General features: G+C 51.5%; 2 protein-coding genes across 8 annotated transcripts in view; both read left to right on the forward strand.

Annotated features, from left to right (window-relative positions):
* Positions 1-16,649, forward strand: part of SLC9A8 (solute carrier family 9 member A8) — a 79,442-nt gene extending 62,793 nt beyond the window's left edge. For 5 of the 7 annotated variants that reach the window (XM_045885947.3, XM_045885944.3, XM_045885945.3 and 2 more), the window contains 2 exons: positions 393-539; positions 1,402-5,563. In XM_045885947.3, the coding sequence (XP_045741903.1) occupies positions 393-539; positions 1,402-1,509 (255 nt within the window). In that variant the 3' untranslated portion in view covers positions 1,510-5,563. Of the gene's footprint in view, positions 1-392; positions 540-1,401; positions 5,564-14,875 lie in introns of those variants that run through there. The other 2 variants (XR_008506944.2, XR_010405921.1) reach the window with 2 other exon arrangements.
* LOC123850639 (interferon lambda-1-like) lies at positions 8,380-14,852 on the forward strand. The gene has a single exon (XM_054510159.2). The coding sequence runs from the start codon at positions 12,839-12,841 to the stop codon at positions 13,409-13,411; it is 573 nt and encodes a 190-aa protein (XP_054366134.1). The 5' UTR covers positions 8,380-12,838; the 3' UTR covers positions 13,412-14,852.
* Positions 16,650-16,877: the final 228 nt, after the last annotated feature.

The following is a 16,877-nucleotide window of genomic DNA, read 5'->3' on the forward strand; positions in this document are numbered from 1 at the left end:
ACCCCAGCTAGTGCAACTGCCAGCAAAAATGACAAAAGGAGCCTCCCTTGTTCAGTTTGCTGCGAATGAAATCACCTAGACTGGCAGTTCCCAGTCCTGCCTGCCCATTAGAATCACCTGGAAAGCTTACAAACCAAACCCCGGCCCACAAATAAATTCTGATTTATTCATAATTCTGATTTATTCCTGGGTATCCATCATGTTTTTATAAACCTTCCCACCTCCCTGCGGGCTCCCAGGAGGCGCTTTGCTGCCCACAGATGCCCTGCACTGATTCGAAAGCACAGTTAGGGTTGGGGACACAGGTGGCTGCTGGGTAGGCGAGGAGGGGTGCACCCTGGAAGAGGCCGGCCAACGACCCTGAGATGAGACGACCTTCCCTCCCCACACAGGGCAACACCATCGAGTCAGAGCACTTGTCGGAGCTCACGGAGGAGGAGTATGAAGCTCACTACATCAGGCGGCAGGACCTCAAAGGCTTCGTGTGGCTGGACGCCAAGTACCTGAACCCCTTCTTCACGCGGCGGCTAACTCAGGAGGTGGGACCCCAGCGCGCGCTGCACGGCTAGGGGTCCCCGGCCTCCCTCCCCCAGGATCTGCAGGGGCTGACGGGGTGCGCAGGGGGGGCCAGCCAGGCCACCCACCCCCAGCAGCTCGGCCTTCTTCCCGGGCTGGCAGCTGGATACGCTGTGGAACTCGGCATCTGCTGTTTTTCCTTCACTGCCGTTTTTAGTGGCGGTTTAATGATAGGCTTGTTAACACAGTTTGGTTTTCCTGGGTGATAGACGCAGGACACCGATCAGCTCCTGAATCTGAGCTGAAAATTTCAAACATGCCGGGGCCTCAGGCAGTGGCCCACGGCTCAGGGCTCTTGTTCCATCCCTCTGGGGACTGCTGGCCTCTGGGCGACAGTGAATGACACAGTCTCGTCCCTTCGTTTCCGAGCCCATGTTCCCGCCCCGGCAGTCATGGTTGCTGTCAGCATGGGAATTTCTCTTGCTTCGCTTCGTCCTCCCAACAACCTGTGTCGTAGCTGCAGCTTCTCTCTCACCAGACAGCTGGGGAGACCGAGGCCCAGAGAGGGTGCAGTAACCCCCCCGAGGTCACACAGCCAAGACGCGGCGGAGGCGGGAGCAGAGCCCTGTTTGTTAACATCACGCCAGCCGGCCTCCTGCTCCTGTCTCTGAGTGACGCCTCTGTTATCTTCACCCCCACGGAGAAAAATCCCAGCTTGAGTTGGTTGGTTAGCACTTGGAAATTGCCTGTGGCCACGTGCCCCTCGTCCCGTCTCCCCCACACCCCCGCGAGGTCCACGGCAGCTCCCCCGTCCCTCGGCCCCGACCCTACCCCTGCCCTGACCCAGACCCACTGACAAGGCCCTGGTTGTGTTTCCTGCTCCAGGACCTCCACCATGGGCGCATCCAGATGAAAACCCTCACCAACAAGTGGTATGAGGAGGTGCGCCAGGGCCCCTCCGGCTCCGAAGACGACGAGCAGGAGCTGCTGTGACGGAGCAGGGCGCCCCGTCCGGCCTCCTCGCCGCTCCCACGACAGACGCTCGCCCGTGGCAGCCTCCTCGGGGGAGGTGGAAGCAGGGGGGAGCGGAGGCCGCCCCCGGCCCCTGGAGCCGGCTGTCTGCTTCTGAAGTAGGCCGTGTCTCCAGGCCGCACGGAGCCGGACCCCTTCTCAGCCCGCAGGTCGGAGGGAACAGCTGTCCAGGTACATCTTCCTTCTGCTTCTGCGGCCAGGGTGCAGAGTCCTCTGCCGGACTGAGGGGCCCGAGAGGAGAGGCTGTGCCCCGCTGTGGAGCCTGCCGGGACAGGGGCTGCCGGGGAGCCGGGGGAGCTTGCAGCTTCTGCCATTCCCAGCCACGGCCCTCGTCACGGGAGCGCCTGGTTCTAGCAGCACGAGGAGCCATTTCCCTTTGGTCATCAAGGTGCCTCTGGTCTCAGCAGCAGCAGTTCTGACCCAAGGGGCGGGCTCGGGCATCTGGGAAACCTCACGCTCCCCTTTGTGATGTTGCTTGAGAAGGAAAGACCGAGTGACCGTTTTCTTTACCTCCGCCTGGGACCTTGCAGGCCGTCCCCCTGAGCGACAGGCGGCCACTGCCCTCCTCTGGGAGTAGTGTGGATGTTCACGCTGGTTCAGAGCAGGGGCGCACGGCCCGTCCTGGGAGCCCCATTGGAAGCCGCATCCTTGGGTTTGGCGGGGAGCGAGCCTATTCTGTGGGGTGAGCGCGCCCTCTGGAGGGAGAAGCTAGGAGTTACAGGGCTTGTGCAGGCCTGCGTCTGCTGTCTGAATTCCGTTGTGATTCATGCACTTTGACAAAGCACTAGAGCCTAGCGGTCACCTCCCCCGCTCAGTGGACCTCACTGGTCCAGAGGCCCCATTTCCTAATGCCCACTGTTCGCCTGATGCCACCTTCACTGCTAATCAGCATTTCCTCTTTCCCTGCCCCAGGTCTCTCCCGGCTTGGGTCCCAGCTCGCCAGAGCCCTAGGGCCAGGGCCAGAGCAGCAGGGCCCTGTGCTCCTCCCCGGCCACCCCCGCCCAGGACTCGCTCGCAGAGCGTCTGTACGTGCTCATTCGGTCTCACACGCCCTGCCCCGTCCCTGTGGGCCCGGCCCTGGCTACTGGTCATGTCCAGGCGGAGTGCAGTTACTGACTTTCACCTCCGCTCCTCCCCTGCCCTTAACAAACCTCGTCCCTGCAAGCCACAGGGCCAGTGGCAACTCCCCTAGGTGGCTCAGGGTCGCTGCCTGGGGTGGTTTAATTCGTCATGTGCATGTCCGTGGTTCTCTGGAGGGACGCAGTGGGCCAGCACGGGCCTCAGACAGCGTGGCTCTGTCTGTCAGGAAGGACCGACTTCAGAGCCCACCAGGCCAGACCCCTTTGCCCGAAGTATGAGGCCGGTCAGGCAGGAAGCACGTGGTTTCCTTTTTATGCATGAGAAGTAAATCTGTACTTGATAGGGTTAAAATATGGTCACTTGTCTTTTTGTAACCTCCCACTTTAACCCCATAATTTAAGCCAAATGGGAGTATTTTACTCCACCTAATACCTTCACTGGAGGAGTAATACCGTGCATAATTCTGGTCTCCATCATTTCCTACTTAATGTTAGTGGAAAAGTAAGAGAAGAGGTCAAAGAGGGAGGGGACCTTTGTCCACACCTGGTGAGGGGAGGGCAGGGATCCAAGACTAGAGCGTTCCCCAATCCATAAGTCATTACCTTCTCCTTTGAAGTTCGGGGTCTGAGCTCAGAAGTGTAACTTGCATGGCAAACTCAATAGTTTACCAGAAAATTTGGTGGGGCGGGGGCTATGAATTCACAGATAAAGCAGTGAAAACAGGATCTTCTCAATTCAGACTGCCCCCTTGTCACCAGGGCCCACCTGGCCTCCTACTTTTAGCTGAGACCTGGAAATGACCCTGTAGTAGAGAAGAGTCCCCCAGGTGGAAGGTCCCCAAGGCCTGGCTTAGTGGGCAGGGGGCACCTTTCCTGGCAGGTCCCAGCACCAGCTTGGGTCTCCCGTGAGCCTCTTCTGCCCCCCTGCTGAAGGGAGGCTTTGGTGGGCTGGAGCGCATTCCCATGGGGACGGGGCAACCCGTGTTCCTCAGGTCTGTCTCTTTACCTTTGCCACGGGCAGAGCCCATGGGGATATATTTTCCTGGTGGATTTTTTTCAAGTGTCTGCCTGAGAATCAGAAATTTGCTGCTGTCCACCTTAACATACCTAATAATTCTATTTGGGGCAGTAAATGCCTACTAGATAAGAAGATACTCAGCATAACTACGATTTCCCACAGATTTCTTTCCTTCTAGGTCTAGGCCATGGGAGAGCTGTAGCAACAGACAAGGTCATACTTCAGAGCGAGCTGAAGGCTCTGAAGTCTGGGAGTGCCTGTGGGGAAGCTGGACGGGTAGCCAGTGAACTCAGAAGACATGCTGGTCTTGGGGAGCCATGTGGCGACAAGCCGCACACCCAAGGCTCCCCGTGCGGCCCTGTCGTTGTAGGACCCCTGGGAACCACCATACCCCGAGGCTTGCGGTGTGGGGCGTGACAGGGAAAGGAGCTGGCTTGTCCTAGGTCCCCAGAGATCAGGTTTTAGGCTGGGCTGAGCCGGGGCCAGGCAGAAGGAAGGTGGCTCAGTTCCATGGTCGGGTGCTCAGACACTCAGCCCGATGGCAGAACAAAGAAACCTCCCGCACCCAGTCCCGCTGCCTCGCTTCACAGTGGAAGTGCTGGCCAGGCCCTGGCTGACGTCAGGCCAAGGGGCAGGGCCTGGCCCAGAATGGTGGCCGCCCCGGAGTACCCCCGTCAGCCTAGGGAGGCCCTGGTTTGCCTGCAGAGTCTTTGGTGCGCGGTGAAGTGTGGAAAGATGGGCGAGTGGGGAGCCTCCTGTCCCTGAAACCTACGTCAGAGGGGCCGTCGGCACCCTTGGCCCCGTGAGGTCTCAGTTCCGCCTGCGCACAGGGGCCATTTGGCAGAGTCCTCGGCGGGCTGGCCACTGCCGCTTCCGCTTGGGTGGAGCGAGTGAGGGTGGCGCGGGGTGGTGGCCGGCTTCCCAAGTCATGGATGTCACAGGTACAGGCCTCAGAGCTGGGCCCTGCTTCAAGAGCAAGGAGGAATCGGCAGCAGCGGTCTGCCATTATTCGGGCTTCAAACGCAGAGCGACGGAGAGAAGGGGCCCCCGCCCCCCCGCCGCTGGCGTGGGAAACCCTCCCGAGCAGCCCGCGCCCTGCCCCGCTGCTCTCCCAGCGCCGCGCTCTCCGAAGCCCCAGCCAGGACTGTCTTAAACGAACACGGCCCCAGCCCCAGTGAGCGGACTCCACCCCGGTGCCCGCGCTCTCACGCAAGCGGAGCTGGACAGTCAGGAGCTTCCGCTGCCGTTGGCCACGTGACAAAAGGCCGGCTTGACAGTGTCCCCGGGGCCACCCCATTTCTTGGCCCTCGCTGCCCTCTCTCACCGGGGAGCTGGCCTGGTCCGTGCGTGAGCAAGCGCACCTGTCACCTATGTGGGCCTGTGCCCCCATGAGCCTGTGGGCCCTGCGGAAGAGTCCCTTCTGGAAGCCCCAGGCCTGCTCTACGGCTCCTCCTCGCCGCCGGGCTCCCAAGGTCCGTGGCTCCCCCAAGGCGGGGACAAGGTCTCCGAGGTCCGTGGCTCCCCCAAGGCGGGGACAAGGTCTCCGATGCGGCCCCTGCCAAGCTTGATCTGTTCTTTGTATTCTTCCGAGTGATTTTCTTTGTAAAAATGAAGGGTTATTTTTTTAAGTACTGCTTTTTTATTTGTTTTAAGGACCTTTGGGAAGGTCAGGCTTATTCTTTGTCTTCCCCCATGTAAGTTGTGAGGTGTTGGTTAGGTCCTGGTTCCTGAGAAACGATTTGCTGCTCTTCGGGATGGGGCTTCCCATGGGGTGGGTCAGGGACGGGGCCCCTGTGGCTGCCATGCGAGAGCCCCTGCTTCATCTCACTGGACTCTGTAAAGAATGCAGAAATGACTGGAAAACAGTAATGTCACTGGATACTTACTTAGAAATAAAAGTGAGTGCTACTGGATCAGAGGCAGTTTCTGTGTTTGTTGGTTCAGGTGGCAAATAGCATGGGTCACACACTCCTGGACTCAGCTCTGTGTCACCACCTACCAGACTTGGGGTGGGGGGTGGGGGGCGCAGCAGCAGACGTGTTGCCCAAGCCGTGCGCGGTGGGCTTCGGATCAGGCAGGCCTGGGCCTATTCCTGCCCCAAGTCGAAGGATCTAGCACAGGCCCAGCTTCCAGCCAGCCCACAGCTGCAGCCGCCCGCAGGTGCCAGGAGTCCGTCCTCCCCAGGGCTCCCTGGGGTTGCAGGTGAGCCCCCGTGCGCCCCTCCCAGGCTGTGGAAGCAGGAACACGCGGGCCCATCCCCAGCTTCTGAAGCCACAGAGCCGCAGGAGTCTGGTGGAAGGTGGTGGTGGCATTCTCCGTGGGAAGCCTGCAGCCTCCGTTTAGTTTTACCCTCTCATTCTTCCAAAAGGCATCCAAAGCTGCTTATGGTAACAGGCACAGACAAAAAAAGAAATACACGGAATAGAAAGCGAAAGCAGGTAGGACAGCCTGTCCTGATCCCAGGCCTGGGCCTTCTGGCAGGGAAGCCAGTGCTGGCCCTTAGTTCCTTTCAACCCTGCAACTCATCCCATTCCCGCTCCCCCAGCCAAAGAAGGAAGTGGGGAGAATATATCCCACCTGGGACCCTACCTGTACCTGGGCTGCCAAACCAGGTGCCCAGACCCTGCCGGGGCCAGGTGGGGAGCCAGGTGGGGAGCCAAGGCTGGGTGTGAGGGACACGGGGCCTGCCTTCATCGGCTCCCTTTTCTTTTTTTTTTTTTTTTTAAAGATTTTATTTATTTATTTGAGAGAGAGAATGAGAGACAGAGAGCATGAGAGGGAGGAGGGTCAGAGGGAGAAGCAGGCTCCTCGCCGAGCAGGGAGCCCGATGCGGGACTCGATCCCGGGACTCCAGGATCATGACCTGAGCCGAAGGCAGTCGCCTAACCAACTGAGCCACCCAGGCGCCCCTTTCGGCTCCCTTTTCCACCTTTGAAGAGACCTGGGTTCAAAGAAAGATTTCTCTACGTAATAAAACTTTGTGAGTGTGATGACAGGTGGCAGCGGAACGATGGGGACCCTGGCAGAATCTTCTCAGGCTGCCACTGGCTGCAGGGGACGCTGGGCAATAGCGTTGTGCCAAGCAGAGTGTCCTGACAGTAAAAGGAGAATGGATCCCAAGTGGCACCTGCCAGAGGGAACTGGTATTTTTCGTTCACATTTCAACCCTCTTCTCAACTCCTAGAAGAAGCACTCAGGGTGGAGGGGAGCGAGCCAGGGAAGTTTTTCCTTAGAGGCCAGAAAGCTCCGGGAGACGGCCACACACAAAGGTGAGGGCCCCACGATGCCCAGGACATCACGTGCAACAGAAATAACTGATACAAATTCAGGATGTGAGACAAACAGATTCCAAAACAGTAATATATAGCGTTAGCCTCTAACAGGTAAATTAATGGTGTGTGTATAAATAGGAAAAAATCTGCAATGACAGGTGCCGAGTTTTAACTTTGGTTCTCTCTGAATGGAAGGATAATGGGTAACTTAAAACATGCTGGTATTTGTATATATTTTCTGTCTTTCATAAAGCACGGTTTAGTGCTCAGGAACACACTGCATGGTACCTTCATGTTTCATAATGTGATTACAAATGAAACCACAGGGGCGCCTGGGTGGCTCAGTCGTTAAGCGTCTGCCTTCCGCTCAGGTCATGATCCCAGGGTCCTGGGATCGAGCCCCGCATCAGGCTCCCTGCTCGGCGGGAAGCCTGCTTTTCCCTCTCCCACTCCCCCTGCTTGTGTTCCTGCTCTCGCTATCTCTCTCTCTCTCTGCTAAATAAATAAAATGAAATCTTAACAAACAAACAAATGAAACCACAGCTGGAGCTGGGCGGTTAAGCGGAGAGCTTTGATGGGATAGAGCACTGGGGAAACCGGAAGTCTGTCGTCTGGTCAGAGTCCACTTTGAAGAGCGTCTGGCAATGCCCAGTAGAGTTAAAGACACCTGTCACCCTTCAACCCGGGAATTCCCCTCCTAGGCCCATGCCCTGGAGAGCAAGCAGAGCAGACCGCTGCCTGCGGACCAAACGCCGCCTCCTACCTGCTCTCTGTCCTACCGGAGAGTGAAGAATGGCTTTTTTTTTTTTTTTAAGATTTTATTTATTTATTTATTCGACAGAGAGAGACACAGAGAGAGAGGGAACACAAGCAGGGGGAGTGGAAGAGGGAGAAGCAGGCTTCCCGCCGAGCAGGGAGCCCGATGCGGGGCTCGATCCCAGGACCCTGGGATCATGACCTGAGCCGAAGGCAGATGCTTAACGACTGAGCCACCCAGGCGCCCCAAGAATGACTTTTAACTTCCCCAAATGGTTGAAAAAAAATTCAAAAGAAGAATATTTCATGACCTGAAAACTACATGAAATTCAAATTTCAATGTCCATAAATAAAGCTTTGAATTTTTTTTTTTTTTTAGATTTTATTTATTTGAGAAAGAGAGAGACAGAGATAGTGAGAGAGAGAGCACAAGTGGGGAGGAGAGGGAGAAGCAGGCTCCCCACAGAGCAGGGAGCCCGATGCGGGACTCGATCCCAGGACCCTGGGATCATGACCTGAGCCAAAGGCAGACGCTTAACCGACTGAGCCACCCAGGCGCCCAGCTTTGAATTTTTTAATTAAAAATTTATGGAAGGAGGGGCGCCTGGGTGGCTCAGTCGGTTAAGCGTCTGCCTTCGGCTCAGGTCATGATCCTGGAGTCCCAGGATCGAGTCCTGCATCGGGCTCCCTGCTCGGCAGGGAGTCTGCTTCTCCCTCAGACCCTCCCCCCTCTCATGTGCTCTCTTTCTCATTCTCTCTCTCTCAAATAAAATCTTTAAAAAAAAAAATTTATGGAAGGGGCGCCTGGGTGGCTCAGTTGGTTAAGCGTCTGCCTTCGGCTCAGGTCATGATCCCAGGGTCTTGGGATCGAGTCCCCACATGGGGCTCCCTCCTTAACACGGAGCCTGCTTCTCCCTCTCCTCCCCGCTCATGCTCTCTCTTGCTCTCTCTCTCTCTCTCAAATAAATAAAAATCTTTTTTAAAAAATGTGTGGAAATTTTTTTCTCTCGTTATATAAGTACCTACATAACTTTTCTTTTTCCTCTTGGCTCCCGAAGCCGAAAATATTCACTACCTAGCCACTTAGAGAAAAAGCCTGCCCACCCCTGCCCTAGAAAAATCCTTACACGTTCTTGCACCAGGAGACACCCGTGAGAATATTTGCAGTAGCACCTGATTGGAAACAAGCTAAATGTTCCTCACCAGGAGAGCAGATAAGCTGTGGCACAGTCATGGAACGTACTCTGTGCGGCAGTGAGCGGACGGATGAATGGACGAAGCTAAAATGAATTATCAACACGGTTAAATCTCAAGAACATTGAGAGGAGGGGAGAGCAAGCTGCGGGCGAGTACAGAATGATGAGCACCTATAAAACCACGCGAAACCACATGAAAGGACAATGCTTTAGGATGTGGACACGTGCAGTGAAAGAATAAGAAAGGCTGGAAAGGTCAGCACCGGGAGCAGGGGCTCGTCTGGGGCAGGGAAGGTAAAGAACTGCACTGGAACTGCATTACCCCCGCCCTGGCTTCCCCTGTAGCTCGGATGTCTCATTTACTAACGGAGTTAGTTAATCCCACCTGGAAACTTGCAAACGGGAGCCTCAGTTCTGCCCCACTCTGTAGGGGGGTAACTGAGACTCTCTCCAAGGGGCCATGACTCCCTCCTCTCAGTCAAGATTGGGTCTGGTCATAGGTGGCTTTTTAAAATCAGTAATGGCTTTCCTAGAGTCCTTGAGAACCAGGACTTAACTTAGCACAGGAAAAAGATAGATGAGGTTAAGTAAAAATCCTCTGGTCCTGAATTTTCATTTAAAGTATAAGTATGGGGGGCGCCTGGGTGGCTTAGTTGGTTAAGCAACTGCCTTCGGCTCAGGTCATGATCCTGGAGTCCCTGGATCGAGTCCTGCATCGGGCTCCCTGCTCGGCGGGGAGCCTGCATCTCCCTCTGACCCTCCCCCCTCTCATGTGCTCTCCGTCTCTCTCATTCTCTCTGTCTCAAATAAATAAATAAAATCTTTAAAAAAAAAAAAAGTATAAGTATGGGGGCCCCTGGGTGGCTCAGTCAGTTAAATATGTGCCTTTGGCTCAGGTCATGATCCTGGAGTCCCGGGATCGAGCCCCGCGTTGGGCTCCTTGCTCAGCGGAGAGCCTGCTTCTCCCTCTGCCCCCCATCGGCTCATGCTCTCTCTCTCAAATAAATAATAAAATCTTTTAAAAAAACAATAGAAAGTAAGGTATAAGTATGAACTTATATGTATTTTGTTTTTTGAACAATGTAAGCTCTGTTCATTAAAAAGACAGTAACAATAATGTAAAGAACTAAAATACTTAAAATATACTGAAATTAAAAAATATATATGTATATATGCTGAAATCAGTGAGTTAATGATACTTTAAAAAAATTAGTCACTGTTGGGGTATTCTGAGGCATCAACTCATTAAGTAAAAATTAAGGCAAAAGGGGCACCTGGCTGGCTCATTTGGTAAAGCATGTGACTCTTGATCTCAGGGTTGTGAGTTCAAGCCCCACACGGCCTAGAGCTTACTAAAAAAATAGTAATAAAAGCAAATAATTAAGCATTTATCTCATTTAAACTACTCCTGGTAGTCAAATAGTAGCTAAAAGAAGTTTCTTTTTCTTTTAAAAAAATAATTATAAACTTACAGGAAGTTGCAAAAAATAATACAAAAAGGTCCCATGTACCCCGCACCCAGTAATAATGTCTTGCACAAATACAGAACAATATCACAACCAGGAAACTGACATTAGTACAAGCCACAGACCTTGTTCAAATTGTATCCATTTTACATGTACTGTGTGAGAGGTGTGTGTTTAGTTCTATACAGTTTTATCACGTGTAGAGTCACACCACCACGAAGAAGTTTCTTTTTATAGAAGTATTCCAGTTGCCAAAAAAAAATAAAGAAGTATTCCAGTTGCCAAAGGAATACTAGAATTGGAATATCTACATTTTGCAACATCCAATGAAATGGCTGATCTAAGCACCAAACAATAGTCCTAATGGCTGTTACTATCCCAAAGGGAGAGAATTCAACATCATGTGCCTCCTGATGGAGGAACACAACATCTATGAAGTATTCTTATTCCCCCAAAGAATCAAACCCAAATCTGAGCAAGCCTCAAAAGTCAACTACCATGCGATGTACCACATTAATAGAATGAAGGACAAAAACCACATGGTTGCCCCAACTGATGCAGAAAAAAAAAGTTTAACAAAATTCAACACACTTTCATGATAAAAACACTCAACAAACTAGGAATAGAAATTACCTCAACATAATAAAGGTCACATATGAAAATATATGTGCCACAGCGCACATCATACTCAATGGTGAGAGACTGAAAGCTGTTCCTCTAAGATCAGGAACAAAGCAAGGATGCCCACTCTTGCCACTTGAATTCAACAAGTACTGGAAGTCTTAGCCAGAGAAATTAGGCAAGAAAAAGAAAGAAAAGGCATCCAAATTGGAAAGAAAGAAGTAAAATTGTATCTGTTCTCAGATAACATGATCTTATTTGTAGAAAACCTTAAAGATTTCACACACACACACACACACACACACACAAAACCCTGTTAGAACTAACAAATGAATTCAACCAAGTTACAGGATATAAAATTAACACATTAAAAAAAGCAGTTGCCTTCTATCCATACACAATGAGCAATCTGAAATTATGAAAACAATTCCATTCACAATAGCATCAAAAAGAATAAAATACTTGGAAATAAACTTAACCAAGGAAGCAAAAGACTTGTACACTGAAAACTATAAAACATTACTAAGAAGACACAAATAAATGCAAAGACATCTTGTGTTCATGGGTTGGAAGAACTTAATATTGTAACAATATCCGTAGGCCCCAAAGCAATCTACCAATTCAATCAATCCCGATCAAAATCCCAATGGCATTTTTGCAGAAATAGAAAAAAAAAGTCCTAACATTTATATTGGATCTCAAGGGCCCCTGAATAGTTGAAACAATCTTTAAAAAGACAATGTTCGACTCCTTACACTTTCTGATTTCAAAACATATTACATACAAAGCTACAGAATCAAAATACTATAGGACTGGCATAAACATAGATTTACAGACCAGTGGAACAGAATAGAGCCCAGAAATAAACCCTCACGTATATGGTCCAATGAGCTTCAACAGGGGTGTCAAGAACACACAACAGGGTATGGACAGTCTCAACAAATGGTGGTGGGGAAACTGGATATCCAAACATAGTTTGAAGTTAGACCCTTACCTTACGCCACATATAAAACAACTCAAAATGGACTAAAGGCCTAAATGTGAGACCTAAAACTATAAAACTCCTAGAAGAAAACACAGGGAAAAGTTTCAAGACATAGGATTTGGCAAGGATTTCTTTTTTTCTTTCTTTTTTTTTTTTTTTTTAGATTTTATTTATTTATTTGAGAGAGAGAAAATGAGAGACAGAGAGCATGAGAGGGAGGAGGGTCAGAGGGAGAAGCAGACTCCCCGCCGAGCAGGGAGCCCGATGCGGGACTCGATCCCGGGACTCCAGGATCATGACCTGAGCCGAAGGCAGTCGCTTAACCGACTGAGCCACCCAGGCGCCCCTTGGCAAGGATTTCTTAGACATGATGCCAAAAGCATGGGTAACAAAAGCAAAAGTAGACAAATGGGACCACAGCAAACCAACCGTGCCTCAAAAGGAAGCCCCCTCTGCCGCTAAGGCAGCCTCACCCCCACCTCCCAGCCCCCACCCCACTTGAGCCGCTTTCCCATCCCTCCACCTGCCTCAGCCTCAGTAAGGGGTTCCCCAAAGCCAGCTCACCGAAGGCTGCCCCTAAACTGAAGATTGTCCAGGCACCGGGACTTCTCAGAAACAAGGCGTTCTCCTGTGAGTGAATTTCGGTTTCTCTTTCCTTCTCGGCACCGGTCCAGAGAAGGGACTTGTGGGATACCCTGTCTCTGCGGCTCAGGCAGCCTCACGCAGATCCACGTGCTCACCTGGTTCAGGACTGGCCCCACCTACGTACGCCTGTCCCGTCAAGTGGAGATTCCAATTTTCATTTGCCTTTTCGCTTTACATACATCAGCCGGGGTTGCCCAGCGAGCCTGGCTAAAAGCAGAGCCATGCAGCAGGGAAAGCAGTGGGGATCTGGCCATGGCGACAGCGTGGGTCCTGGTGCTGGTGACCGTGGTGCTGGGCTTGGCCAGAGCAGGCCCTGTCCCTACTTCCAAACCCACCACAACCAGGAGGGGCTGCCACATGGACAGGTTCCAATCTCTGTCACCGAGGGAGCTAGGAGCCTTCAAGAAGGCCAGGGATGCCTTAGAGGAGTTGCTCTTGCCCAAGAACTGGAGCTGCAGCTCTCGCCTCTTCCCTAGGACCAGGGACCTGAGGCTGCTGCAGGCCTGGGAGCGCCCCGTGGCCTTGGAGGCTGAGCTAGACTTGACGCTGAAGGTCCTGGGGAACATGGCTGACTCGTCCCTGGGGGTCGTCCTGGACCAGCCCCTCCGCATGCTGCGCCACATCCACTCCGAGCTCCAGGCTTGTGTCCCGGCTCAGCCCACAGCAGGACCCAGAGCCCGTGGCCGCCTCCACCATTGGCTGCACCGGATCCACAAGGCCCCGAAGGAGTCCCAGGGCTGCCTCGAGGCCTCCATCACGTTCAACCTCTTCCGCCTCCTCACACGGGACCTGAAATGTGTTGCCAGTGGAGACCTGTGCGTCTGAGAACCTGGACCCACCCTCAGCCCATCTGGGACCCAGAACTTATGTAGGCACCGAGCCTCACCCCTGCCTTAAGTTATTTCCTCTCCATCCCTTATTTATGCAGCCCTGCTCTATACCCATAAGAAATGTTTATTTTTCTACTTTTGTACAACATGCAGCAAATAAACAGGAATAAGAAGAAAAAAAGAAAAAAAAAGAGCCACTACTGTGAAGACTGAGAGAACAGAGGAACGTGTTAAACGACAGTGCGGGCTGCAATGAGCAAAATGCAGGCTCTGGCAAACTTGAAAGGACTAAAAATCCAGCTTAACAAAAACATTTCAAGGGGAAAAAAGGAGAAAGTTGGGGTCCCTATACTCTACAGGGACAGCCTTTAGGGTAAAGATGACGTAAAGATGTATCCACCAATTGCAGTGTGGAGACCTTATTTGAGCCCTGACATAGTTTTTAAAATATGGATTTCTATGACAACTGGATTTCAGAACATTGATTGCATGATCTACCGCTATTAAAGAATTCTAAAAACTTAGATGTGATAATGGTATGGTGTTTTAAAAGTCCTTGTCTTGGGGCGCCTGGCTGTCTCAGTTGGAAGAGCATGGCAATTCGGGGTCGTGAGTTCAAGCCCTGCATTGGATGTAGAGATTGCTTAAATAAATCTTTAAATAAATAAAAGATAAATAAAAACTCCTTGACTTTTACATACACATACTGAAATATTCACAAATGAAATAGCTATCTGGAATTTGCTTTAAGAAATTTATGAGGGAAGTGGATGGATGGGTAGAAAGGAAACCAGGTTGGCTGCAACTTGGTAACTGTTAAATTGTTGAATCTGGGTTCAATGTACATGAAATTTGTAAATAAAAAGGTTTCTTCAGTGAGAAAATGGGAGGGGGGGATGTGGTTTAAGCAAGGTAATAGTTCATTCCTCCTTACATAAAAACTCTGGAGGTAAGCAGGGCAGGCTGGGTACGATGGCGGCTTCCTAAGCATCAGGGACCCAGCCCCTTCCAACTGCTGCCCCACCCTCTTCTTCACTTGGCTTCGGCCTCCGTCTCACATCGGGGCTCCACTCCAGCCAGCACAGCCCTTGCAGCCAGGAAGGAGGCTCAGGGTGGGAAGAAGGACAAGATCCTTTGATAGACAGGTCTTAGAAGCCACATAAACCACTTCTCCGTCCCAGTGACCAGACATAGCCACATAACCATGCCTGGCTACAGGAGAGGCAGGGAAAGGCAGTCTTTATTCTGGATGGCCACGTGTCTAAAAAATCAGGGCCAAGGGAGAAAGGGTGAGAGGAGATCGGGGTTCAATTGGGAGCGTCTGCCACAGCCCTTATCCCTCGGAGACTGGTAATCAGGCGTGGGGGGTGCCACGGACGGGCGCTCGAGGCTGGCAGCAGAGCCAGGGACAGCTGGTGGGCCTGATGATGTTAACTGTGCTTGTCATTTCCATCCACAGACGAAGCAATCTGCTCCCAAGTCAGCGCTCTGCCTTGGATGCGGGACTGAGGGCCTGGCTTCCTTGGCTCTCCCGGGCCAGGTGCGTGTGTCTCCAGGAAGTCACCGAGCCCAGCGCTGCCATTCCCCATGCTGTAGCTAACAGCAAACCCAACACTTACGTGGGCCTTGGTCTGGCCCGAGGCCTAGGCGATTTATTCGCCAATGCATGAGAATAGAGAAACCTGCTTCTTCTGTCCCTGATAGCTGAGGTTCCTCTAGGGGCCAACCCAGCAGTAGTCACCCTCATGCAGAGACTCTGCAGCTACCGAGAGCCCGGATGTCCTAAACCACAGCTGCTCTTAGCCCACGCTCAAGAGTTTTGCCATACATCCCGCTTTCAGGTCAACCTTCCTTTGAGAAAACACTTAAATTGATTTTTGAAGTCATCTATCATTGCTGTAGATGGAAAGCAGTACGGCCTGCTCCAGATGGAAGGCAACTGAACACCTAGCTAAGATTTTGCCTGAGGCTCCGTGCCCAACACCTGCTTCCTCTTTGGTCAAGACAAGCTAGCATTGAATGAACAGAACTTCCTCCTTAAGGCATCTAAATGGATCAGAAGAATTAAAGATGTAATTAATTTTTGTCATTATGTCCTCCAATGTTATTCAATGCCTGCCAATCACCACCAACAATCATTTCTCCTGGAGTCTGTACTCCCAGTCCTGAGAAGAATGGCTGAACTTTGTACACTTCAGTTTCCCCATCTTTAAGATGGGGATAACACGACCTAGCTTATAGGCAGGCTGACACGGTTACGTGGAATCATGCACGTAAAGTCCCAGCATAACCCAGCGCACAGTGTGAGCCCTCGAACGCAGAATGCCGCCTGTTGTCACGTATCAGTTTTGTGGAGGAGAAAATGTGAGTCCTGTCATTGAAGAATGTGGTTTGAGCAAAACAAACAAAAAAATCCAAGCAACCCAAACTTCAAAAGCAGCAAGGAGGGAGGGACATAAAACCCCAAACACTTGGTTTAATAATGGAAGACACTTTATTATTTTTTAAATCATCTCTCAACATTTCAACTCTTGGTAGAAATCAAATGCAAAACATCTGCTTTTTTAAATTAGCATATATTTATCCAGCTCAATCACAGCAACCTCATACAATAAGGTACACACCAAGGACAGGGGCAGAGCGTCTTCTCTTCCAGTCTGTGAACACGGTATCTCCATGGATGGCACGTGTGCCGGAACTTCTCTCCCAGACGAGGTGGGTACTCCTGCTTCTGCCCCCTGGGGGCACAAGTGACCTGGCATCACGGTTGGTGAAGTTCCTGTAGGCTGGAGCGATCTGGGAATGGAAAACTAGCAAACTAGCCCTCTCAGGAGTAAAACAGGCATCGATACTTCTGAAATGTGGAAAGGAAGAACATCAAAGATGATGACCCCAGAATGGCCTGGTCTTAGTAATAAAGGTGGTTGAAATTCAGCTGTATATACACATTGAACATCTACATGTGCTCTACCAGATATATAAAAAAGAGCCATAGAAGATCTGGAAAACCTTAAAATCACTCGACTGAGTTGGAAGAACATCAGCAAATTCACAGTGGCCTCAGGATTCAGCCAGATTTAAATTTGTTCAAGCGCTGAATACCTCCTTCTACTACCAGAAAACCCACTGCATGTAAATTCCTGTAATACTCTGTACATCACAAACACATATGGCTAAAATATAGTAGTTCACAAGGAAGCGGTTTTATTTTCAAATTCTTGCCCCACTCCTGCTCTGCACCCCAAAAGGAAAATCCAGGGGTCAGTCGTTCAGAGTTAAAGGGGCCTTCAGGTTTGGAAGCGCTGAGGCTCAGCTGAGTATCTCAGGAGACATCCGTTTGATGGGCACAGGCTGACTCGGGCCCACTTTTAGTGCAAAAAAGATCACTGATGTTGCAGAGGAGTCCCAGAAACAGGCAAAGAGCGCTGAGATGGAGGGGCGGGGGGAATCCCATAGGATTT

Source organism: Mirounga angustirostris, unplaced genomic scaffold (assembly GCF_029215605.1).
Source record: "Mirounga angustirostris isolate CCGP_5_RB_7025 unplaced genomic scaffold, mMirAng1.0.hap1 SCAF_10, whole genome shotgun sequence".
Taxonomy (NCBI): Eukaryota; Metazoa; Chordata; class Mammalia; order Carnivora; family Phocidae; genus Mirounga; species Mirounga angustirostris.